Here is a 26195-nt window from a genome sequence, read left to right as displayed (position 1 = left end):
ACCTCTTGTGAAATCATGATCACTCCCATTGTTTACTGAGAGGTCACTGCGTGCCCAGGCGCTGTGCTGAGTTCCTTACGTTCATTGTCTCACTTCATCCTCACAGCAACGTTACCGGGCATCTCCACTTCCAAGGCTAAGAGGGTTAACGATTTGCCCTGGAGTTTACAGCTGTTGCAGCTGAGTCGGAGCTGCGATTCAACCTCAGGTTCTTTGATGCCCAAGTCCTCATGTTTTTGACCACTGCACTGGGTGTAGAAAATGCACTGCCACAGAAAATGTGGCTAAACCCTGGAACAGAAGACCCCTGGGAAGCTGCCTTTGGCCTTTCTATTGAGTGCCCTCCACACAGATCATGCACAGGCAGTTGGGAACAGATAATGCAAGTTAAAGGAATTCCCAATGGAAAACACCAGAGGATCTGCGAGGCACCCCCCACAGCTGTGTGTTTGCCCTTCCGAGGCCTGGAATCCCAAAGCCATTTCCTGTACCCAAGGCCTCGAGAGCCAGAGGCAGTCACACGGACCGAGAGTGTATCCGCCTTTCGCTTCTCGGCGGCCTCTCCTTCTCCCGGTGGATTCTGCAAGGTGTTTCCTGTAGATCTTGCTGATGGTCTTTGCTGGCACGTAGCGAAATCCGCCCAGAACATCACGATCTGCTGCCCTCAGGGTTTTGTTTTTGTTTGGCCTTTTAAAAAAAAAATCTTTTTTTTCCAACCAGGGGCATGAGGGCAGGAGGGAGGAGGAGGGAGATGAAGGTAAACATATTGACAGAGTGAAAAATAGTGAATATTCCTTCTGTTTCAAAAATAGAAAGCTGCAGGGCTGGGATGCAGTTTGGTTGGGTTCAGGCTGGACTGAGGTTGAAGTTGGGATCCAGAGGGCAGCTTGACCTTTCTGCCTCGAAGTATGCCCTTCGGGGGGTGTGGGGCCTGAGGCTGGGTAGAAGCGAAGAGAGCTCTCTCCTGATTTAAAAAGAGGTTTTTCTGAGCAGCTCAAGGAGCATTTGAAATAAGCCATCCAGGGAAGATGGTGCCCCTGTGCACAGGAGAACTGGAGGGCCCCAGAGGAGAGGTGAGTGGTTTAAAGTTACTTGGAACATGTAAAGAGTGAGCCGGACAATCTACCTATTAGATCCCTGTCTTAGCTACCTTTAAACTAAATCATCAGGTCATGGGTAGCTGAATTTTGTCTCCATGGATTTGGGATATCCCCGCTTGGTATGTGTGAGGTCATTGGAGCACAGTTCTCACGGAGGTGCCATCCTGGGACCGTTTTTATTACCTTAGATTAATATACATTTGGGAGATTAAGGCAGAAGCCGTCTTCTCAGCACTCTCGAGAATTCTTCTGTGGGCAGATATGGGAACAGACAGAGCAGGAGACCCTACCTGGCGTTAATGTCAAAGTCCGTCCGACCCTCCGTGGCATTAATTTCCAGCACTCCCATAATGTACTTTAACCACTGAAATCATTCCAGGCTTACTTAAACTTTTGGAAATAAACTCTTTGCTGGACTATCAGCCTGAGAAATAGGATGTTACTGTAAAAGAAAAAAAAAAAGATAGTGGCTCATAAATAAAACAGATTGGTGAGAGCCATTCAATTGTGCAGTCAATGGACCCGGGCGGGGTGACTTGGGAGCCAGCTCTGTACTTGCTGCGGTCCCTAGTGTTGGCAACTGAAAATCACCTAGACAGATTAGAGACCAAGAAAGACCCTTAGGACAAGGCCAGAGGAGGCACCTGAAGCATCCTGATTACTTACTCAAGTTTGATCATCTTTTCAGAGACGTGATTCTAGACCCAACAAAGGGAGAGAACATGGTCCTGGACCATTACCAATGGAGAGAGTAGAACCCAGGGGAAATGCGTGAATTAGAAATATAAGGTGACGGCAAAATAACCTTAGCCTCTTAGGTTGTAAGGGGCCCCAGAATACAGCCGGTCCAACTCCTTCATTTTTCAGAATAAAAAACACTCTCCAAGGTGGAAGTGATTTGTAGAACTCACATAACAAATGAATGGAAGACTCAGATAGAGAACCCAGCTCCCACGCTTGGCCCGTTGCTCTTCCTGCTAAAGAAATTATTCCTTTACTTCCACTCCCAAATAGGTACAATTATTTAGTGGAGTAGGTAGAGTTATTTATTAAATCATGTCAAAGCTGGGAGACAGAATCTGTTTTGAGAACACTAGGCATTTTTAATGGATGGTGGTGAAGACTGCATTGCCAGTAGTAGAAAGATCCAGAGTAGGGAAGGTGAAGTCTCTCTCAACTTTGTACACTGAGTGACAACCCCTGGGAAATGTGTGTTCATCCCTGACCAACACAATGAGAGAGCTAAAGGCCCCGAGGGAGACCAAGATGGCGGGGGGACTTGGAACCACTTCAGAGGTGGGGAAGGGCCATCAAAATCTATGAAAATCCTTTTCCTGGAGACAGTTTAGGGAACATGACCACATTCTTCCAATAGCTTGTTTTCTGTAAGCCTAAGATGTCAACTAGTTTGGGGAAGGCCACAGAGAGGCAGTAGAAAGAAGAATTTGGGTGGAGTCAAAAATGGCTCCACATGGAACAGGCTGACTGAGGTTACAGATGTTTGCATAGTTGCCAGATTAATCCTGGGATGAGACCATAGAAGAAACTCAAAGGAGGTTACACTGAGTGACTGTGAAGGTCCCACCCAGCCTAGAGTCTGTGGCCTGTGACATGTGCCTGTCCCAGTGTGCTGTGGTCAAACATGTGATTCTGGAAGGGAACCATGACCCAGTGGTGAGAAGCTCCAGAGTCAGGCTGCCTGGACTGGCATGCTGGTCCACCGCATCCAGGTTACATGACCCTGGGAAAGTCACTTGTTCTCTACAAGCTTCAGTTTCTGCAGGATGGGGCTAATAACAGCACTTACTTTATGGAGTCTTAATGAGGCTCAAATGAGATAGTACAGTAAAGCATTTGGCACTGAATGTGCATAGTCACATTGGATATGGCGTCTATTATAATTAATGACTATTATAATTAGCACTATAATCAATGACAACAGTATTCTTGTCAATAGGGAAAGTTGGGCACTGCCCCCAGTGACCATTCTCCTGCTTTTCATGGCAGTGTCTGGCCAAACGTGTTCATCTCTGATACCCTCATTACTTATTCTCTGAGTACACTGGCACATCAAGGAGAACATGTCCGTCTTTGCTCTGTGTTATTCCAGTTGGGCACATGTATGAGCACTGGTTGGGGATGTGCTTCAGAGAGTATGTCAGCCCACCTGTTAGTAGAAGCCGCCCATGGACAGGCTGAGTAAGCAGCTCTGGGTCATATGTGGCAGTCGCTCTGCGACGCCTGCCAGCCCTCAGATGTGCGGCAGAGGTCAAGGGAGGTTGCCTGTGCTGGGGATGCTCTGTGGCATGGGAATTGGCCTTGAAGGCGGCCCAGCATCCAGCAACAGAGCTAGCTGTGGTCAAGCACATGCACTGTTTATCGGGACAGCCCTCCTTCAGAGAATGCAGCCAGACAGATGCTCTGTCGGGAGAGGTGCACTCTGGGTAGTCCACAGAACCAGAAAACGTGACTGAGTCTGGTCTGGTGCAGGGTGCCATCCCGGCAGCTGGACAGGGACCCACATGGGATCTGAAAACCACCGGTGGAGTTGTCCACCTTCCTAAATCTCATTGGTCCCATTTGGTCCACAGGCAACTCTACTGAGAAAGAATGATCCTGCACATTGGGAAGTGACTGTGGGGTGGAATGGAAGAGGTGCTTGTGTTTATTTTGGAAAACTTGTGCCAGGTGGTTTCCATCTTTATTATTTTCTGTCCTCACAAATATACTATCCACCTTTCTTCAGAATGAGGAAACTGAGGCTCATAGAGTTTATGTATCTTGCCCAGCTGGGACGAGTTGGTGGGCTGGGTTCAGAAGTCCATTCTCCAAGACACTCAAGCCTGAGCATGGCCAGCGTAAGCTTATCAGCACAGGACCAGGCGGGGGCTCAGGGGGCTGAGGATCCTGGGCACAGAGAAACTGTGCTGTTGTGCACAGACCCTGATTGTGGGACAGTCCTGAGAAGTCCCCCATTTAAGCTCCTATCACCCAGAGAACCTGATGTTTTTTGGGGTCAGGATGAGCTAATGGGCCTCCTCTTCCTTTTGCCAGGCACAGTTTTCAGTCCCTTAACCACATGACCTTGGACACTCCAGGCTCAGTGTGACTGCTGTGCCCTTGTGCATGCTGTTCCCCCTGCCTGGAATATTCCCCTTCTTTTCTTTCTACGATCAAAACCGAACACATTCTTCTTGGTCAGCTCCTGGGGGTGCAATGGGCCATGGAAAGCTGCAGCTAGATCTAGCGGGTGAGATTACTGCACGGCAGAGGAAGACGGAGCGCGAGATTCTTGGGAAGCCGTCAGTAGGTGCTAAGATGGAAAAGACATCTTCTTTTACCAGAAACTGTGTACTAAGCACCTACTGTGTTCCAGGCACTATGTGAGATGTTGGGGATATAATGGCAAGCAAAAGAAGTCGTGATCCCAGCATAACTTACTGTGTGTGTAAAGAGACATTATTCAAACAAATGCACAAACATATACTTACAAACTGGGGACTATGCAAATATATAACAGGAGTCCTGTTCTAGTCTGAGGGGCCAGGGAAGGCTCCCTCTGAGGAAGTGTCCTTTGAGTTGACATATGAAGGATGAATGGGAGCTGTTAGGCAAAGGGGAGGAGAAGAGGGTTCCATGTGGAGGAATGGCATGTTCAAAGGCCCTGAGGCCTTGCAGCTGAGCAGAGTTGGACCAAGGCTGCCCATCAGGTATCCAGAAAAGGCTACTTGTCTTCCTTTGTCACTCTCCTTGGTCCTAAGGCCTGTGCTCCCCACCCCCATACCATGGATGGGCCTTAGGCCAATTACTTCTCTTTTGCGGAGTTAACCCCACCTGAAAGTTCTCACCCTCTGTAGCTTAACTCAGTCCTTCTCTGATAATTCAGCCTTGGGAATTTTCCTTTTCTCTGCATTTCTGATGCATTTGACGTGTTGGCTGATTGTTTCAGATTTGGGAAATATCGAGTAGTAGACGATATGCTTTGCTATGAGGTGTATGTGGGTTTAATTCCTAGCTGTGTGACCTCTGACAAAGTTTCTTATCTATCTTGAGTCTTGTTTTCCTTATCTAACTCAATGAAAATCATGCTCATATCTTATAAGTGAGTTTGAAGAATTAGATTTAATAGGCATAAGATGCATCTCTTTTGTTCACCGTGGGTTTCCCCCACCCCACACAGTGCCTGAACTCGTAGTAGCCGCTCAAGAAATATTTCCTGGCTGAACAATAGGCTCGGGCAGTGTGGGTTGTATTCAGAAGGTCTTTGGGCGGGGGGGTGTGTGTCTTTTTCTTTGTTACCGCTGACATCATGTCCCCATCATGCTGTCAGCTGGGCCAGGTTGTTGACAGTGCCCAGGGATTGGCTTTATAATTCTGCCATTACTCACTTTGACCAGAGAGGGCAGCATTTAGCATTCTTTACTTATATTTTCTTTAAAACAGAGGTTGGCCTCCTTGAAAGGCACTTGACTCTTATCTCCAGGCACTGCTCCACACCCTCAGCATTGGCTATCCCTCATAACTGTCTTGGGGCTTGAAGATCTACAGTCTGGCCTTGTTTATCCTCATACCTGTTTCTGCCTGGGCACTGAGGTGGTGAACTGGTGAGGAGGCTCTGAGCGTGCCGGGCGGGGGAGCACCTGCTTTCAATATGACCCTCCCAGCTGGGTTCACTTAGTGTCCACTGTCATCCTGGCTGAAGTTAGGTAAGTTAAAGAGGGGCGAGAGAAACCTTGGTTGTTTTAAAATCCACCTGAAGGGTAAGTTATAAACATACAAGGGTCCTCTTGGCTTCTGTGCTGTATAATCCCAGAGAGAGACCAGAAAGCAGACATTGCTGCTTGTTCAAAACACAGCAAAGTTTCCCGCTCATCCCTGGTGCATTCTGAGAACAGATTCGTTGTCTGTCTGCAAAGACACATCTGTGGGTCTGGCGTGCAAATGAGGTGCGGCGGGGTTGGGGGGGGGATCCCTTAGCTTAATGGCCCCTTGGTTTTCCTGCTCCTGGACCCATCCTGGAATTGCTCAGCTCACCCAGCAAACAAAATCCCAATTAGCAGAAAAATAAAATACTCCAGACAGCTCCTGAGATGTTGCCAGCTGTTCTGGTCCCACAAACTGACCTGACCTGCAAGCTCGAAGTTCTGAGAACCATTCGTCGGCACGGTATTTTTCTGGGCACTGCTTCAAAGAGGCTGCGGTTGAAGACCAGGCTGCTATTCTGGTGGCCTCTTGTGGGGGATAAAGTTTCCCATGGGCCCCCGGGGAGGGCTGGAGCACTTGGCGGGGGGTGGGTTCCGAGCACCTCTGGCTGGTGTGTCTGCATGACCATGAGCAGGTCGGCGCCTCTGAACTTGAGTCGGGTAGAGCTTTCTGGAGGTCAGCATGCACCCTAGATTCTGGGATGTGCTGGAGCTTAGTGGGTCAAAACATGCAAGGCCAAAACCATTCTAAAGGTTAAGGGGCTTGTGGGGTGGGGGTGGGGGAGACAAAGATTCATTAAATCTTGACTCTGAAGATCAAAAATGGGATTTGAACTGAAAGGATGTGAATAGGACCATTGGTGGGCCTGGTGCAAAGTAGGGCAAGCCTGGACTTGTTTCTAGGGATTTTCAAGGCTCTGGGGGCCTCCTGTCAGCTGACCATTCGGGCACCCATTTGGGCCCATTATCCTAAGGGACATGGCAGGGTCAGAGTGGCAAGTTCATCCCTACCTTCAAAGAGTGGAAACCCACCTGAGCAATGGCACGGGTTGGATCAAGACCCAACCTACAAAGGTGGACATCCATGCCTACCTCTTGGCTTCCACCTCTCTGCCCTTTGTCACACTGTCATCCAGCAGAGGCTTTCTGTCACTCTAATGGGTCAGGCTCTCAGCCTCCAGGCCTCTGCTCCCTCCTCTCCCTGAGGCCTTGTCCTTCTCTTTCTCTTGGCTGACCGGTGGTGATTTCTCAGATCCCAGTTCAGGCAGTACTTCTCCCCCAGCACGTGCCCATAGCACCTCCCAGCCTGGCTGGGTGCACCTGCTACATGCTCCTCTGGCTCCCTGGACTATAACTGCCCATCTTTTTGTCTCATAAGACAGAAATAAGCTTCCTGAAGGTAGGGACATTGTCTACCAGCTGACTGCTGAATCCCCAAGACATAGCAGAGGATCTGAGGCACAGAGACCCTCAAACACTTCTGAGTGAATAGTGAATGAATTAATTCCAAGGACCCGTGACAGGAGGGGAAGGAGGAGGGAGAACGAGGAGGAGAAGGCGGCCCCACTGACCTCCTGCAGGATGCTGCATCTTGGGTTTCTCATCTGCAGGTGGAGTCTGGGTACTTCCCCTCTGCAGAGATATCGATGTGTTAACTGGGGCCACCTGTAACAGGATCCCACGACTCACCTCTCTTTGGATGTGAATCTTCAGTATTTGGGGATCAAGACCCCTTTTGGCTTCTCAGATCACACTCTTACCAGCCTCTCTCTTCTTTTATGGGTGACTGTTAGGAACTAGGACTCCTGACCCCTCGCTCCAAGAGCCTAAACATGAAACCATCTCTGTCTGCCTTCATTGTATTACCTTCGATTCCCTCCTGCGGATTCATGCATTCATTCAACAAACATTTTGGGAAGCCCTGCCACATTCTAAGTACTGTGCCAGGGGCTGGAGTCCCACATGCAGCCCCTACTGTCTAGTAACTCAGGCTAGTGAATGCCAAGGAACTGATCATTAAGGAGAACATGTGCAGGAAGAAAGGAAGCTGTGCAGAAGACAGGAGGATTAGGTTGGCCTGGGATGGGCAGAAGGCTTCCTGGAGGAGGTGGCATTTCATCTGGCTGGGTCTTGTAGGAAGACAGATGTGTGGGCAGGTGTATGGGGAGGAAGTCATTCTCATGGAGACAAGGGGAATCACAGGACAGGTCAGTATAGCGGCCGTGGGGGTGTGATGGGGAGCCCTGGAAGCTTTACAGTGGTAGGACTTGGGGTGGGGCCTCAGCTCCAGAGAGCCGTGTATACACTGATGAGCTACTCGGGATAATCCTGTAGATGATGTGAAGCCAAGGGAGGTTTAGGTGGGGATGTGTGTGAGGTTGTTGCTCTCATTTGTTCCTGAGAGAAAGAGGGAGATGATGGGAAAAGGACACCTTTCTCACTTTCTGGGTTTGATATTCCCCTCCTGACTATGCCTTGTGGAGTGCAAGCCTCAGCAATTCTAATCGTGCTTGGTGAACACACTGGGGCAGTCGCCTTACTGGCCTCTTAGAAACCCAGGTCACAGAAACACCGTCTCCCTTCGAAGATGGTCCTCACTCCCCAGGTAAGTCAGCCCCGAATCCAGGAACCAGCCAGCCTGGGACTTTGGCCCTGTCCTGGACCAAATGATCCATATCTTTCTCCCAAATTGGCTGTGGCCACTGGAAGAAATGGAGAGTGGCTGACTTTAAAAGTGGTCAGATTAGAAATGAAGTGTATGCCTAGGTAGCGACTCTTAAATTTTGTCTTTTAATGTTTTAACATTTGAGGTCATCACTTAAAACATGAAAGGGAGTGAGATGTAGATTTTGTCTGTGTTCCTTTTGGGATAATCTCGATGTTCCAGGCATCTTGACCTTTCTGGGCCCATGTCCCCTTTCCTCCCTTCTCTGGCCCCTTCATCTCATACAACAGACGTGAGCTGGGCCCCTGTGTGTCCCCTGACCTGCTCAAGCAGAAATTCACCGTGCTAACAAGGCGAGGAGAGCTAGAAGCCGGCACGTGCCCCTTCTCCTCCTCTGCCAGGAGGCCCAGCACGGGGCACCCCCAGGACAGCCTTGCCCGAGGGACCCCAGAACACAAGGCAGGCACTGAGAAACAAGAGTCTCTGTGCAGAGAGAGGTTTTAATATCCTCCCGCTTTTAATAGCTTTCCCTGAGATGGAAACTTGGGTTGAAATGATTTGCAGCTCTCCAGATTTTTCTGAGTGTGTGTGTGTATTTGGGTTTATTTTTAGCCACAGGGGTTCATTTCTTGCCAAAAAACCTGCTTAAATAAAACCAAGATTAATATTTTTACTTAACGGAAAGAGTTCGGACAAGCTTTGAACTGGAGGCTCCCTGTCTTGATGGAGAGCGCATCTAAACTGTCTGGCTGCGGCTTTGACATCAACAAAAAGGGCCTTTGAAACTGATGAGAGAAGTGCCCTCAGGGGACCAGGGTCGAATGCAGGAAGAGCCTATTTGCAAGACAGCTCCGAGGAGCATTCTTCCTCACACAGGCTGCCCTGCACCCCTCACGTCTCCCCGGCCATTTTCCCGGAAAGGCAGGAGGTCAGATCTGCCCTGGCTTTGCTCAGAGCCGGGCTGGGATTCAGCCTCGCTCCCAGCTGCCTCCTTAGCCCCTCCCCACCAGGTCAGCTCCAGGCTTCTGCTTCCTCTGGATGCAGATAAAGCAAACTGAATCTCTTCTCCAGGATGGGCTGAGGCCCAGATCTCTGTCACCTCCAGGGAGCTCCTGACGCCCCTCCCTGGGACAGCCTTCACCCCTCTTTGTGGCATACCCGCTCTTTGTTCTTGCTCCATCTGCTGTGTTTGCCAGACTTGAATGTCCTTCACCTGTTTCCTTATTTGTCTTTCTTAACTCTGACCCCTGAGTTCCTCGGGGCCTCATTTATCTGCCGGGGCCCTGTGAGCGCAGCACAACACTCAATAAATGACGGCCGAACATATGTGTATCTGACCCTGCGGACTGAGAACGGCCATTATCCCTTTTGGATCAAATAAGGCTCAGAAGCACTTGGTCATGTGCCAGAGCTTACCCAGGGGAGTTATCTATTTTTTATGTGACCCTCCCTGTGTGTGGCACTTTTAGCTTCATGTGTTCAGCGGTTACACATCAGGGGCTTTCTATGTGCCAGGCTCTCTTCTGGTTGCCCCGGCTACAGCAGTTGGTAAAACAGAGACCGTGCCCTCTCATGAGGCATATGTTCTAGTGAGGAGAGACCATTGTAGGACAAACAAGTGGCTATATCATAGGGCAGGGGTGGCCCGTGCGATGGAGCACGGTACAGCTGGCCAGGGGACATAGGAAATGCATGGGGAGGGATGTGAGGGGATCACGGCAGGCCCCCTGGCCAGGTCATGTTTGAAACAGGCGAGGGAGGGGGCCGTGTGGCTACTGAAGTGAGAGTGTTTCAGCAGGGGGACTGCAAGGACAGAGGGCCTGGTGGGGCGTTTGGGGTGACACAGTGGAGCAAGCTGCCAATTCCTGAGATGGGGAAGGCCATCGGAGGCCCCGGTGTGGGTGAGGGCCATTATCAGGAGCTTGGTTTGGGATGGTTGAATTTGAGATATCTTATTAGACTTCTAGCTGTACAGGTGGACTGAATGTAGATGCTTGGATATGTGTGTTAAAGGTCATGGGAGTTCTGGGTTGGAGGTTGCAAAACTGTGGGAGCTGTCAGTTGTACAGATGGGATGAAAGCCACAAGCTGGATGTGAAGAAGAGGAGGATGGAGACCCCACTGCTGCCTGGACCGAGCACCATGGAGCTCATAACACATAACAAGAGCTCTTTTGATGGAGTCGGGGAGGGGGCGTAGGTCATGGCAAGAACCTGTCTAGGTTGGTAATCATCAACCCAGTTTATAGTCTGGGATGGGAGGTGACTTGCCTAAGGTCACACAGTGACAGGGCAGTGACTTTATCCAGGCCCCACGTGCTCCGAGCCTGTTCATTCCAGTGTATCACAGCCACTTCTCCAGGGGTTTTCTTGGTCTGACCTATCAGCTTCTGAGTCTTTTTTGAGGGTCTTTTGGGGTTTGGGGATGTGGTGACAAATAGGCTGGGAAGCAGAAGGACCCAGTGAGGGTGGGCTTAATTCCTAAGGCTCTTTCCTCAAACATGGACATCATCGAAGTGTCCCCAAAGAGGCAGCCGCTAATTGAGGAGGACATTGAAAAGGGCCGTGGAGGTGGATATTAAAGATCCTCAGGGGAGGAGAAAATGCTGAATCGCAAGAATTCTCTTGGGTCCCTTGCCGGCTTCCTCTGATTAGTGCACTTAAGAATCTACAAGTAATCACTGACAGCGACCTAACAGTCTATCATCTGTTTCGCTTCAGGGTTACAAAGTGCCTTTTTACATATACATTGTCTCACTTGATTAATCAGTCTAACTAACCTCAGCCTTAGGGATCAGTGAGTTTTTGTGGTTTCTAAGTTATTTTTCTCCCATGAAAGCCTTGCTGGGGAGCACAGTATGCTAAACAGATGATATTCTGTTATATCGCTGATGGTGATTCCTTGTCGATTCTTATTACCAATCAGAGGATGTATGCGTGTGAATGATTGGGAAAGGGCGGTGGCGTGGTCAAGGGGATGTGGGGATCATTGGGGGCTTATCGGGGGATCCTTCTTCCTAGGGACCACTCCTCCTCTCTGATCCTTAGCAGAGCTAATAGTGGGGGTGGAGAGGTGCAGAGAAATTATGAACTATTTTGCAATCAGTACAGATCTCGTGGGAAGGTTTTTAGGCAGTCTACTTTCCTGGGGGACCCACCAATTTTTTTTCCCCCACTGGGATGCAAAACTGCCCTTGTGGTACCTGATAGCTTTTTTTTTTTAGTTGGAAAATGGGAACAATTGTAGCCACCTGATAGGGTTATTGCGAGGATAGAGCAAGATTGCATGCACACACTGCTTGGCACATAGGAGGGGTTTCAAGAAATGGTAGTTGTCGTTATCACTGTGTTCTACTTCCTTCCCTCTCCTCTAGACTTACTGATGTGATGAAATGAAATGCAGGGAGCTGATGATTGATTAGCAGATGGGTGGCCGGAAGAGCATGGAAGCCTGGCTTTGCCTTTCTCAGACAGGCTGCAATGCAGGCTGTCCACAGTGCACAGGATCAGGGTATTGCTTAGTGGGCTGAGCCAGACGGGCTGTGAGGTCTCTTGCTTATCGTCGTTGGCCATGAGCACTCTGGCTTCAGCAAAGACCTTTCCTCTGTCATCCTGTGGGGATGACAACCGGGAAATAAACATCTATTAACTATTAGACAAGCTGGGTTACAGGCTTCCCTCCTTCCTTGTTTCTGGTGGGCTTCCACGGGGGTGGGCATCATTTTGACACTCCCAGACCCCTCTTTTCCTCCAAGTCCAAGCCTAAGAAGACAGGTGAGCCCACAGTCCAGGCTTTTCTGCCTTCCTAGATCCTGCCTGCTGGGGTCCCGTCTGAACAGCCTCCTCCCTGGGGTTGACACTAACAGTGACTTCTGTTTTGGGAGAAATTCATTCTACCTGCAGGCAAGGTGTGACTTATTTATCCTCACTGTCCTCCTGAAAACATATTTAAACCAGCAAAATCATTCTCCAGGGCCTTTGGAGAGACAGGAATGGGGCTCTGTGTGTGTGTGTGTGTGTGTGTGTGTGTGTGTGTGTGTGTGGCAGTGGTAGCATCTGACCCGCTACATGGCTGAATCAACTCCTGTATCATGGAGAGCATCTGTACGGCCCCTGACAGGATGCTCAGATGGGCAGAATCTGGAGTCCTGAGTTGGTGTACATTCATTCAGTTAAGGGATCCTTGATCTAAAACCCAGGCAGACTTGGTCTTCCAGCCTGCCAGTAGGAAAGTCCAGCCACCAGCTTGGGGTAGAAAGGTCTGTATTTGATTGAAGATGGATGGTTGGCAGGTGGAAGGAGAGGGTGAGGGGGGGCCAGCTCATGGGTGTTTTTTCCCCATCTGAATATGCTGATGAACAGCAATAACATGTAATTTCTGGACACACCGGTAAGCTGTATTGGAAGCTGAGTCCTGTTTGCCATCGGAATTGGTTTTTGTTCAAAACTCGTGCTGGTTGTGGTCTATATTACTATGGATGGAGGTGCTAGCAGGCAGCACATAATTATTTTTGGAAAGGATGTACCTTGTTTCGCCTGTGTTTGCAAGCTCTTATTAGCCTTTCCCCTCAAAATTATTTAAAGAAGACAAGATAATTCTAGAGAAATACACCTTTACACCTGGATCCTCAGGTGTATGATGTATTTAAGAGGGCCACACCTATATTTATAGATCTACGTGCCAATTACAGAAGCACACAAAGCCTGGTCTGTTTCTTCTTACATACTTTTAAGTTAAAATACTGTTTCCTCTGTTTTCTTTTCACCACCTTATCCCGAGAAGTCCACATTCCCTTCTGAGGAGCATAAGAAGCTCCAAGACGGAGACCTGGGCTGCACCTCATCCTCCCCTTTCTCTGACTGGTGCTTCTGTACCTGGGAGATGCACCCTCTAGCCATGAACTTTTAAACTCTGTCTTCCCACTAGACAGCCCTCGGTGGACGTAGGAAATAGGACTTCTATTTCTTGTACCTCCACCAGCACCCAACCCAATTTCCCAGACACCAACCCAATGCACGCCCACATTGGTTTACCCACACACGGGTAGACGGTGTGGGGGCCACTCTCACATGGAGGAGAATAAAGAAAACCTGTGTCCAGCCCAGCCCATCTGTAAAGCTGGTTGCTAGCTGCCACATCAAGGTGGCAAGAACGGCCCGACGTGCTGCCAGCTCCAAGTTTGGAAACCATCTTCTGTTGTTGGAGAACCGCGACCTCCCCTCCCCTTTCTCGTCCACTTGGCCCCAGGGCCAGTGAATGCCTCGGGAGCACGCTTATTGCCAAACAGGAAAGTACAAAACAGCACGCATTTGAATTGCAGAGGAGAATCTGAAGTAAATAAAGACATATGAATTCACAGACCAAAAAGGCAGATTTGGGGCTGGCCGGCGATTCTGCTTTGGAAGGACTATGGGAATCCATTTGGGAGAGCAGAAGGTTATTTAATTTTAGTTCAGTTTAGTGCAGTTTTGTTTTTATAAGGAAAACACTGGGGTGGCCTCTCTGCTGGGCCGTCTTTGCCTCAGTCTTTCTGCACCATGACCACGGGATCTTCTTTGGGCCTGGGGGGCTGCTCTTGGGTTACGCGTGGGTGATGAGCTGGGACAGGTACCTGTGAGGGAGTGAGTGTTCCAGGCCTGAAAGCATCTCATGCGTTTGTTCTGACCAGTTCATGTGTGCTCCCCCACCTCTCCCTGAAATTTCGCAAGGCCAGAGCATTTTGATGAGCTGGCCTTTCTTCTCATCCCAGGGCGTCCTCCCAGGCCTTCGCTTACAGTGCATGTTAGGAGCCTAAGAAGGCTCAGGATGGACAAATAATGACGGAATTCATGGTCCTGGTGGTCATGCTAATGACAGTGACAGCAAACACATGGGGCTGGGGATGGGCCACCCACTGTTCTCAGGGCTTATACTTCACCCTCACTGCAACTTTAGGAGGTATTGTTGTTCTCATCCCTGTTTTACAGATTAAGAATTGAAGGCACAAAGGGGTTTAGTAACTTCCCTAAGGTCACACAGCTCCAGCGCCGGGATTTGAACCCAGGCAGTCAGGCTCCAATGCTATGCCATGTTGTTGCTGCTCCGCTAGTAACAAGTACATCACTTATAAGCCACGTGAAGGGCACTGGGCCAAGACAATCAGAGAGATTTAGGAGGGAAGAGCTCCAGGGACACTGGGGTTTGCCTGAGGCCACATGGTAATGGTGGAACTCAAACTTAAATGTGGCTTCTTGACTACAAAAACACACTCTCTTTTCACTGAACTATTCTCAGATGAAAAGGTTCCAAGCTCAGGCCATTTCAGGGTAAGGAAGGAATTGGCTCGCCGCGCATGCAGAAGCTTCCAGAAGTACCCAGCTTTATGGGACAGGTCTGCTTATGACATGTTATGTCTAAATGAAGTCAAGCCATTTTTGAGCCAGGAAAGGGTAGATGTTGCTATTTAAAGGAACCTCTTTTGCTCCCCCCCCCACCCCACCCCAAAGCAAAGACTCACTCCCTAGTCTACCTTCTGTGTTAATGAAGAAGCAGAAGATGGAGCCAAATCAATTCAGGAAGAATCAATAGGAAAGTCCTGGCAGATATGCTTTCTGCCCAACAGTTAAGCTGTTACAACTTGCCTGTGGGAGTTAATGTAGAGGAAATCGTCCCTGGGCCTCTGGGAAGATGGCTCCCTGCCGAGGATGCTGCTGTGAAGTTAGACACAGAGGTGGATGCAGAATCTTGAGGGAGCTTGGCCTGAGATCTTGCCAACCTCTCGTTTTTACAGCAGACTTGGAAACAGCCGCTCACCTCCTCCCAGTTTGAGCTGCCTCTGCTAAATTGCTAACTTTGCCAATGGGCTCCGTTTTTGCCATCCTTGGCCAGGAAGGTCTGGAGGGGCTGTTATTCATCTGGGTCTTGACTTTACGTCTGACTGGGAGAGTAGGATCCAAGCTCATTTGGGGGGAAACAGGACAGAATCCAGTTGGGATGGGGGAATTGGTTCCTAGTAAAGATTATTTTAAAGAGGTTAGAGTCGAAGAATTGAGAAACGTGATGGGACATCCAAAATGGGGAAGGATACAGAGCTACCAGAATGGATAGCGGGGTGTGTATGTGTGTGTGTGTGAAGAGTATTCTGCTTAACAAACATTATTTAAGCACCTACTCTTTTTTGGGCTAAGTGCAACCTGAGGTGGGAAAGAGTGACAGGATCTTAGAGCTGGAAGAGTTCAACTTGTGATTCAAAATATGGCTCCTATACTTGCAAAATCCATTCCCTTCTGGTTAAGGTCCTAGCAGGAGAGCATCTGGCTCCCCTTGATGGAGACTTTCTCTGCCCCTGTGGCAGTACCACCCCCGCCCCACCACTTTCGTTGCTAGTTCTTGTTATTAGTTGTCTTTTTCTTGGATTGAGCCAATGAATATGACTTCTCTGCAATTTCTGAATTGTCTTCGAGACCCGTCCATTTGTTCCTCCATGTGCCGGTTTTATGAATATTTGAAGACAGCTATTGGGTGCTTCTTTTTCGCATAAAATAGGAAGAGAAGACAAAGCCTCTTATAATCTCAAAGCCAATCCCTCCTTCCCCGTGATCCCACTGCTTGTAGTAAATGCCTCTCTTCCAGCCTTTGTCACACTGGGTCTGTCTAAGTATTTTCGCCTTCATAGTCAACTAATATTTGCGGAGCAACTCCTTTCTGCTACATTGTAGCAAGAAATTTCATAAGATCTTCTCTTTAACCCTCATTCCAATTCTCTGACATCGGTAGAGTTACACCCTCTTTACAGATGAGAAAATTGAGGCTCAGAAAGAGGAAGTGGCTTCACTTCTCTGTCAGTTTCCTCATCTGTACAGTGTGGATGCTAATACTGCTCTCGTAAGGTGGTTGTGAGGAGTAAATAAGTGACATGTACCATTGTACCTAGTAGGTGTGTGATAAATGGGAGCTACTTTTCTGGTGACAATCCTTCCACAGTCAGCCCATCTCATTTTTGGCAATGACGATGATAATAATGATGATATTAATAACTTTTATCTAATGTACACTACATCCAAGACATGGTGCCAGGAGTTTCCCATGTGTTCTCTTGCCTAATCCCTTCAGTTGAGGAGATTGGTACCATTGTTATCCTGGTTTTATAGAAGAGGAAAGTGGAGGCCAGAAACAAAGTTGCTTGCCCACAGTCATAATGGCCATAGAGAGAAGAGCTGGGATTGGAACAGTTTAGTTGGCTCCTGAGTTCCCACTTCCAACTGCTCCCTCCTCCACCACACCCTAATTGAGCTACACTCTGCTGCATCCCTTGCCATCTAAGTGCTGGGTACTGAGGGCCCCATTGGAATGCTGACTGGGGCAAGGAAAGAAGCTGGGGTATATCACAACCCTGTGGCCATGTCAAGACATGGTGAATTATGTGTGCAAATGAAGAGCCCCAAATGAGGTGGCGCTCAGGAAAGGGTCCTGTAGAAAGAGAACAGGTCTGGGAGGCCATGTGATTATCAGATGGGCAATGGAGGGAGGGCAAAAGGCTTTAACAGGAGAAGTAGATTTTGGATTATGGTGAAACCACAGAGTCAAGAAACTCCTCCAGGGGTGAGTGCAGCCTAGGAATTTCCGGAGTCGGCAATTGTGAACATTTGGGGTAATTAACTCAAATGATGACAGCCTTCCTTTTCTCCTCCATTCCTCCCCCCTCCCAGTGTTTCTCATCTGAATTCTCGCTCTTATAAACACAATCATCTATTCGAGTTGGCTCAGAGGTAAGAATGCAATTCCAGGCACCCTAGGGGCTGGATGCCCAAGCTGAGATGTGGTCTCTGATGTGGTTCAGGCCTCTCTAACCTCCTCGCTGTCTCTGTCTTGCCTTTTTCTGCAGTGATCCGGGCCAAGGTGGTGGGGAAGAAGCTGGTGAAGGAGGGGCCCTTTGGCACACTGGTCTACACCATCAAGCAGATGAAGGTGAGTGACAGCAGCTCAGCTCCAGGAGGGTTCCTAGTTTTTTGCCAGAAGAGTCCTGGCCAAGGGAGGCAAGGTGGGTGTGCATTTGCTCAGTGTCTGAGTCCCAGACCCAGCCCTGCCCCACTGCTGGAGAGGGCATTGCTGAGGCAGCAGAAAGGGATGGGCAGGGAGTGGGGGAATGATGACTCCTTCATCCCAGAGCCAGCGCAGGTTGAGTCCTGCAGAGGTCATTGTTAAGAGGCTGGGTTCTGGCACCAGACAGCAGACAGTTTTGTTACCTGCTAACTGTGAGACCTTGGCCAAGTCACTGCTTCTCTCTGGGCCTCAGTCTTCCCATCTGTAAAATGAGGAGGTTGGACTAGATTGTCTTATGGGTTCTTCCAAGTTCTGACTTTTTGAGTTTCAACGATGCCTACTGGTCTGTGCAGTCACGAGTTGACAGTTCAGGTTTAACCCCTTGAGTCTTTACATGAAACTTTTGCTGATCACAGGAGCCACACCCCGAGGTGGGACGCACCCTCTTTCCTGATTTTCCCAGCTGTAATGCTCTTCTTGCATCCCAGCTAGTTAGCACCGTTTACTAAGCCTGTTCATACAATCGAACAGATTCCTGAGCATACTAACATTAGGAAGCACATTAAGGAAGCATGCTTAAGAAAAAGAACATCAGATTTGAAACCTAGAAAACCTGCTTCCTGGTCTCAGCTCCACTCCCACGTGGCTCACTTACCTTGGAATCGTCCCTTTTCCTGTGCTTCAGTTTTGCCATCTGGTAACAGCATGGCGTTGGGCTTGTGCCCCTAACAGCCCTTCCCTCTCAGGCATTTCAGGATTCCAAGTGTCCCAGGACACTGACTGTGTTACTTCGAAGCAAGAGCTGCTGTGGGTGCTGGAAGGGGAAACTTACATTTGGCTCAGCACAGAGGACGGGGGCTTTACCCCGAATAGCTCAGCAGCTGGTCCATCACCCCAACTTTTGTAAGCACCTCCCTATGTGCCGTGCTCTCTACCAGGAGCTGTGGAGGCCACAAGGAAGATGCGCTTCCATGCTTAGGAAGGAGAGAAGAAACCTGTGCGAGAATCCTGAGACGTTCATGATGGGGTGTGCTCAGGTCCAGGGGAGTGCAAGCCCCTTTACTCACCGCTTATATCCGCATCCCCAGCAATTAGGGTGGGACCCGGCATGTCACAGGGACGTGGCAAATGCGTGTCCATCTAGTGAGGGAATGAGGGTGAGACCCCACTGGCCTGAAAACTCCCCAGAGGAGACCAGCCTTGGTGCTCAGATAGAATTGAGTGGGGGGAGTGACACAGCCCACGAGTGGTACCCAACCATCCCGGAGGCAGCTGTGCGGGCCTCACTGTTCCTGCGTCCTGAGGCCTGAGGTTAGCTGTACTAAATTTGTGGAACCTGTTGCTTTGGATTCAATTTTGGAAACATCCACAGCCTTCTGGTTATGTAATATCCAGAGTCAGCCCTGGCCAGCTGCCCTTGGCTGCCCAAGCTAGGTCATGGGACCAGCTTATGTCTTCAGACGGCCATGGGGAGAGAAGGGTGGGTGGAGGGGGGAACCAACAAGATCAACAACAACCCAGAAAACCCACTGTGCAACCCCTGGCAGCTGGCAAGCGGATGCCAAAGCACATTAGACAAAAGCAGAGGTTCAGGAAACACATTCCCCGCCTGCTCTGGAACAATCCCTCATATTATGAGATACTCTGTGGCCAGCAGAGAGCTGCCAGGGGAAGAGCTGGGAGGCAGTGGCTCCTAAGCTTGCCTTGCTTCCCTGCTTCCTTCAGGACCAGGGTGACCAGAGGCCCTTCCTGTGGGCAGAATGTCCCATTCCCTGCTCGCTGGTGTCAGACCAGCCACTGGGGGGTGTTTAGAGGCCAAATGACATTTATTCACCCATCAGCTTCAGAGTGTGCACACCCACTCCCAGGCCAGGGGTCTCATGCTGTCCATTCACCATCTTTCACCCGGGGTCATGGAATCAGGATGCCGGGCATTAGGAAGGAAAATCCCTTGGTTTACATCTGACAGAGGCTCAAAGGGGAAATGACTTGCCAGAGCCATGCTTTTAATTCAAGGCAGATCTGGTTCCCAAGCTGAGGTGTCGGGATTCCTTCTCAATCCTCTATGTTCTTTACATGACTCCCCAAATCTCCCTGCCATCTTACTTTGATCATCAATTACTACCTAATGCCTTTTATTAATTCTGCCCCTCCTACCAGCCCAATATTAGATAACCCATAGAACTGGTCACTGTCCTTCCATCTCAAGAGGCCAGTGGATTCTGCTGGTCTCTGGGTACCAGTCTGCTAATCAGAGTGGGAGTAGACCATCTGACCCCCCACCCCCACCCCCTGTGCTTAGCACTGTGCTTTGAGCTATGGATACAAAGATAAAATTTGTTATAATGAATGTAAGACTCCATACGAGTAATGTTTATTGAGCATTTCCTGTGCGCCAGGCATTCTGCTCAGCCTTTGCACCGACAGGTCCTCACAACACCCTATGAAATGGATACACATTATCCTCTATTTATAGGTAAGGCAGTTGAGCCTGGGAAAGGTTCTATAACAGTCAAGCTCATGGGGCTAGAAAGTGGCAAAGCGGAGTGAAGCTAGAGAACCTTTGCCAGCAAAGAGATGACACAGCAGTAGTGCTGATTCAGCATTCCTGCCCACTTTGGAGGCTCCCCCCACCCCGTTTGTATCTAGTTCCCTTGGGGAACAAAAAGAGGTTAGCTTGAGTTTGTAGGTTTGTCATCCAGCAGTGTATCTCTTGACTTGCAGCATCCTGCAAGGGGTGTATTGAAAACTCTTTGTAGGAGGGAAGGGGGAGAGGCCAGAGAGGCGAGCCTGCAGGAGTTTTGGCAATGATCCCTCAGCGGCTTTGTTCTAGCAGATTAGAGAGTCTACCCAGAGAGGCAGACGGGTTAAGCAAGGGCTCCCTTCGAGCAGGACGAAAGGAACTCAGAGAACGTGAGAATTCGAGCCGCCCTGTCTGACCTCTCTCTTCTCTCTCAGAGTCCACCCCTGCCCCCCGAACTTCTCACCCAGATGAAAGGTGGGCAGATGCTCTTCCATATGCTAATTCCAGAACCTCTGGTCCACCTCTCGGGCATATTTTGAGTGTGCAGAGACCCACAGGTGTGTAGTGGAGTGGGGGGGGGGGTGTATTTGAATGTTGAGGGAGCTTACTGCAAAGCCAAACTTGGAGATTAGCTGGAGCTGAAGTGCTGGGCTATGGTGCATAGGTGGAAGTTTCCAGAATTGGCACTCTAATCTATTGAGACCTTATCTCCTATCAGGACCATGAGAAAGCAGTCTGCTTTCCAGGAGCTGTAGTTTGTGCAGTGGAGACATTCTTTCAGGCTGGCTGCAGGGGACAGCACGTGGGGAACATTATGTCCCAGCTAGTCCTAGGAGGGTCCCATGGGGAGGTCCGCTGGTCATGTGCTTTGCATGTCCTGACTCTGAGCAGGACAGATCTGCTGGGCAATCAGAATACTTGGCCCCCAGGAACTTCCTTCAGTGGTTTGTCTAATCAAATGAGCAATAGCAGGGTCTCGCCTTGAAGCTCCAGCTGGAAAGCTTTGTGACTTCCCAGCCCACAGAGAACTATTGAGCTAACTAATGGAACCTCCCATTGCCTGTAACTCTTTATGGTCTAGGTCTCTCCTCTAGCCCTCTGCAGAGACTGCCTCATTCCCACAGGCTCTGCTCCCCCACTAGACAGCCCGTTCTGTGAAAGAAAGACCATACACTTGGTATCTCGGTCAAGTCGCCAAAACTCGGTTGCTTGGTCTGTAAATGAGAATCAGTTGTGGGTTTAAATGAGTTCGCGCTATAAAGCAGCATGCAGCAAGGTGCTGGTCTTCAGCAGACATGCCAGAGATATTTGACATAATGGTGACATTTCAGGGCAGCAGTGTAGAGTGAAGACCAGATATTCCCTAAGAAATATGCAAATCCCCCAGACTCAGAAACTTCTTTCTCACATCATGTGTCCCATCACCCTATAGGAAGCTAACTTCTTAGAACTTTGTGTAGATACTACCAAGAAGCGAGGCCCAGAGGCTTGTACAGTCCAATGTGAGGTAGATACACACACACACACACACACACACACACACAGAATGGAATATTACTCAGCCTTGAAAAAGAAGAAAATCTTGTCATTTGTGACGATGTGGATGAACCTGGAGGACAGTATGCTAAGTGAAATAAGCCACACACAGAAAGACAAATACTGTATGATCTCACTTATATGTGAAATCTAAAAAAGCCAAACTCTTAGAAGCAGAGAGTAGAACAGTGGTTCCCAGGGGCTGGGAGGTGGGCGAAATGAGGAAGTGTTGGCCAAAGGGTACAGAGTTACAGTTCTGCAGGGTGAATAAGTTCTGGAGATCTAATGCACAGCATAGTGACTCTAGTTAACAATACTGTATACCAGGAATTTGCAAAGAGAGTAGATGTTAGGTGTTCTCACACACGAAAAGGTAACTATGTGAGGTGATGGATATGTTAACTAGCTTGATACTGGTAATCGCTTCACAGTGTATACATATATCAAAACATCATATTGTGTACCTTAAAGAGATACACTTTTTATCGGTCAATCATACCTCAATAAAGCTGGAGGAAAAAAGAAAAGAACAACCTGCCTATGTCTGAAGTTCCGAACCAGCTTTAACTCCTTGCACTAAGAGGTGAGGTCGGGCAAGACACATAGGAAGAAGACTAGATCCTTTCCTCTGCTCATTACAAATTTTACTGTGACTGGTTTTAAGCTAACTTTTACTAAATGTTTTGTGCCAAGTGCTAGTCTATGTCATTTAATTCTCAAAACTCCTTAGGAAGTAAGTACTTTGCCCCATTTTACAGATGAAGAAACCAAGGCCCAAAGAGGTTAAGTAACTTTGCAGTGGCTAATAAGTGGCAGAGACAAGACTGAGACTCTGGCTGTCAGTCTCCAGAACCTGGGCTTACCGCTAATCCTCCATCACATTGGCTGGATTAGATTATCTTTAACATCCTTTCCAATTCTGAGATTCTAGGATTCTCTGGTTTCAGGACATTATAAACCCATTATAACCTTCCTAAACTTCTCAAGCCAGTTCTGGGTCTCTTGATGACAGACCTAATGATACTTTTAGGATCCATATTTAGGTCAAGATAGAATTATTATAAAGAAAAGACAACTGAGTGAGGAAAAAGCTGCCTTTACCATACATTTCTCATATTATTTTCAGAATTGACCCTAAAAGGCAGCGCTGTGTTTGTCAGACCCAGTTATCTGTCATTTATTAAAATCTTCTTCATGCAAGTGCCAGAAGCCATGTTAAAACAAGGGTTCCTTCGAACTCAGAAGTAGCAGTGACGTGAAGCTGGCTGCGGCCAGTTGAGTTCATAGTGAGCAGCTGAAGTCACCGGCCTCTAAGCAGAGGTTTGATTTCTCACCCATAAAGCAGAGAGGAGATAAAGGGGAAAGACTGATCTGGAATGAACTGAGATTCCAGTAGGCTGGGCCCCAAACACCTGGAGCAAGCAAGAACTGAGTTGAACCATTTGCCCAAAACTCAAGGAACATCCACACCCACATGAGAAGTCACCGGGCACAGGAGTGAGCGCAGGGGCTGCTGTTGGAAGGCTACTCGTGATGGCATGCACACAGCAGCACTCTTACGCATGGTTCCTCTTAAAGCCAGAGAGACACCATCCATCACCAAGGAAGTGGGGGGTACGATTTGACACACCCCTGCTCCCCTGCGGCATAACCGAACACCAAGTGTAGACAGCACTTCTTGCTCTTGGCTGCGTTTCCTCCTTCAGCTGGCGATCCCGCGGGAGAAGAGGGTGAGGAAGGGAGGCCGGGTAAATGAGAACCATCTGTACTGATGGTTGCACACAATTAGAACAGCACTCCCCTTAGACAAGGCAGAGGCTCCCCAACTCTGTAGGTCCAACAGACCTTCTTTGATGGCAGAGGTCCTCATGGACCACCTACCCCCGGCCAGCCAGTCGCCACTTAAAAGAAGATGAGGAGAAAAAAACAGCCCATTAGACCAAATGGAGGCACTTAAATGAGACATCAATGAGGTGATGTCTGGCTTTTTATTAATTACCATAAGTAAATTAATAACGCATGCCAGGAACTAAAGGAGAGACATTGTCCCATTGTAAACCCTTGGGATAAGCCCAGAGACCACCAGCTGTCCAGGGCCCATGTGCTCTGAACACTGGGGAACAATGGGATTGGGCAACACCTCGGTAACCCCTGCCACCCCTACCAGCTCACACCGTAGCAGAGTTGTCTCGACAGACCCTCGGAGACTTGAGCTGGAACCAACAAGTGGGTTCAGCTTCTGTTATGTTCACATCAGTGGCTCTGAGCACGTGCTGATAAAGGAGGCACAAGAGCCATAAATGGCATTTGCCTGTGTCAGACACCCTTGGGCATGAATTTGAGAGGGTGCACGGGGAGCCAGCATGGGATAATGGTTAAGGGCCTAGACTCTGGAGCATATTCTCCTGCCTGGAATCCCAGTTCTGCCATTTGCCAACCGTCTGGCCTTAGGCAAGCCACTTAACCTGCCTGAAGCTCAGGCTCCTCGTCTAGAAAGTGGGCACAATAGGCCCCTGTCTCCCAGGGCTGTCATGGGGACTAAATGGGTTAATATGAGCGCAGGATTTCTCAACCTTGGTAGCACTGACATTTGGGGCCTGATAACTGGTTGCTGTGGGGGCCGTCCTGTGCATCATCGGCTATTTAGCAGCATCCCTGACCTCTACCCACGGATGGCAGGAGCAACCGCCCCACCTCTGAATTGTGACAACCAAAAATGTCTCCAGACGTTGCCAAATGTCTCCTGAGGTGGGACTAAAATTGCTTCCACTTGAGAATCACCATACTAGATTATGTTGTAGATAAAAATGGCCAAATAGCAATTTCCTACAGTTCAACCTAATAATTATAAAGTGTTTAGTTGAAAACCTATGAATTTTATATACATGTTTATATACCCCTTTATTGGGGTAAAGGAACCCAGTGCTTTCATCAGATGCTCAGAAGAATAAAATCTTGGAGCGTCCCAGGCCTGAGCTCAACTTTTGCCAGCCAAACAGAATTTCTCCCAGAGTCCGCGTCTATAAAGTGGCCATAATAATAGCTCCCTCCTAGGGTTCTTGTCAGGATACGGTGAGGCGGATGTAAATGAGAAAGCTTTCATACCCTGGAAAATGGCCCAGGGATGTCACGAGAATGCTGGCTGCGTGTCTTCTCGGAGCTCAGGTCTGGAGGTTGACAAGGCAGGCAGGACCCCCTTCACAGCAAATTCTCTGGATTTCTGAAAAGGTGTTGGGATTTGAGAAAACTATGTGCCTGGAGGAGCATTGTGGGGGTGTTGGAAGGGGAGGTGTGACTGGCTGGATGAGAAGGTACCAACCCTGGCTCAGACGAGAGGAGAACAGGACATCTGGAGTGAAGGTCCTGGGGTGGGCAGGTCGGTGACCATCCAGGAACGATGGCTGATGAGGGCAATCTGATGCCCACAGACCAAATGACAGCATGCTTTCTGAGCCCTGCTCCTCCTCTCATGACATTCCTTCTGCCCACAGATGTACCGAGGCTTCACCAAGATGCCCCATGTGCAGTACATCCACACAGAAGCTTCCGAAAGTCTCTGTGGCCTTAAGCTGGAGGTCAACAAGTACCAGTACCTGCTGACAGGTAACAGCCAACTGTAGCATCTAGGCCAGGGTTTGGCCAAGGTCCACCATTCCTTCACTTCAGAAGGGTGGGAAGGAGTAGTTGACCCAGAAGTGTCCTTAGGAGCTTTGCCACATGCCCAGTGGATTATAAGGAGTAGCCAGTGTTGAGTCCATCTTGCTCGGCCAGCGGTGGGAGCTTGAGGCCCTCCATGGAGACTGGGTTTCAGTCTCGGCTCCACCACGAACGCCATGGAGGACATCTAGTTTTGCCATTTCTCAGCTTTGCTATAAATAAAAAGTGATTGCCTGTACCTGGTCCTCTCCACCTCTCGGTCAACCTATCAGGTCTATCTTTGAAAGTTACGCACCTTCAGGCAGTCAGTGTAGGAAAGGAAAAAACAAAACTGAAACCAAAGAACTATTGACGAAGGAAGTGAAGCATTGGCCTTAGTCTCAGCTCCAGCGTGTCATGGGCTTGAGACCTTCTGCAAATCGCTTCACCTCCCTGAGCTTCATTTTCCTCATCTGGAAAATGGGGATGCATTTCGCCTTAAAAGGTGTTGGGGAGGATGAACTAAAAGCCCAGGACTGAAAGGTACTTAGCATCGTCCCTGGGCTAAGGTGGGTACTCAGTCGGTGAGAATTCTTTCCCTTCTGGCTGGACTCTGGACAGAACCACTCTCCTCTTGTCATCCTCTTTCCTCCTCTAGGCCGTGTCTATGACGGAAAGATGTACACAGGACTCTGCAACTTCGTGGAGAGGTGGGACCAGCTCACCCTCTCCCAGCGCAAGGGGCTGAACTATCGGTATCACCTGGGTTGTAACTGCAAGGTGAGCCCCGGGGAGGGCCGGCAGGGGAGGTGCTGGCTCGCAGCCCCAGAACGTTAGCTCGTGCTCTGCTGGGCGCTGGGCGCTTGTGCTGGGAGGGGCACGCGTGGCTGGCCAAGGTGGAGGGTCAGGTCGGAGCAGGGGCACTAAGGAATGTTGCCCCCAGACTGAGCAGTGAAGAAAGGAGGCAGGGGAGAGTGCCTTTTTGCTGTCATCTGCCACCTCCGTGCTGC

At 49.3% G+C, this 26195-nt stretch overlaps 2 protein-coding genes across 2 annotated transcripts in view; one reads left to right on the top strand and one right to left on the bottom strand.

Moving 5' to 3' along the window:
* Positions 1 to 26195, bottom strand: part of SYN3 (synapsin III) — a 453497-nt gene that overhangs the window by 269205 nt on the left and 158097 nt on the right. The gene's annotated exons all lie outside the window — the stretch shown is intronic.
* Positions 1 to 26195, top strand: part of TIMP3 (TIMP metallopeptidase inhibitor 3) — a 58036-nt gene that overhangs the window by 27041 nt on the left and 4800 nt on the right. Inside the window, exons 2-4 of the mRNA XM_014852360.3 lie at positions 17332 to 17414; positions 25041 to 25152; positions 25844 to 25965. Coding sequence (XP_014707846.1) covers positions 17332 to 17414; positions 25041 to 25152; positions 25844 to 25965 — 317 coding nt within the window. The remainder of the gene's footprint in view (positions 1 to 17331; positions 17415 to 25040; positions 25153 to 25843; positions 25966 to 26195) is intronic.

The sequence above is a fragment of the Equus asinus genome, chromosome 4, assembly GCF_041296235.1.
Source record: "Equus asinus isolate D_3611 breed Donkey chromosome 4, EquAss-T2T_v2, whole genome shotgun sequence".
Lineage (NCBI taxonomy): Eukaryota > Metazoa > Chordata > Mammalia > Perissodactyla > Equidae > Equus > Equus asinus.
Note: the sequence above shows the minus strand (reverse complement) of the source record. Positions and strands in the feature narration are given on the sequence as shown.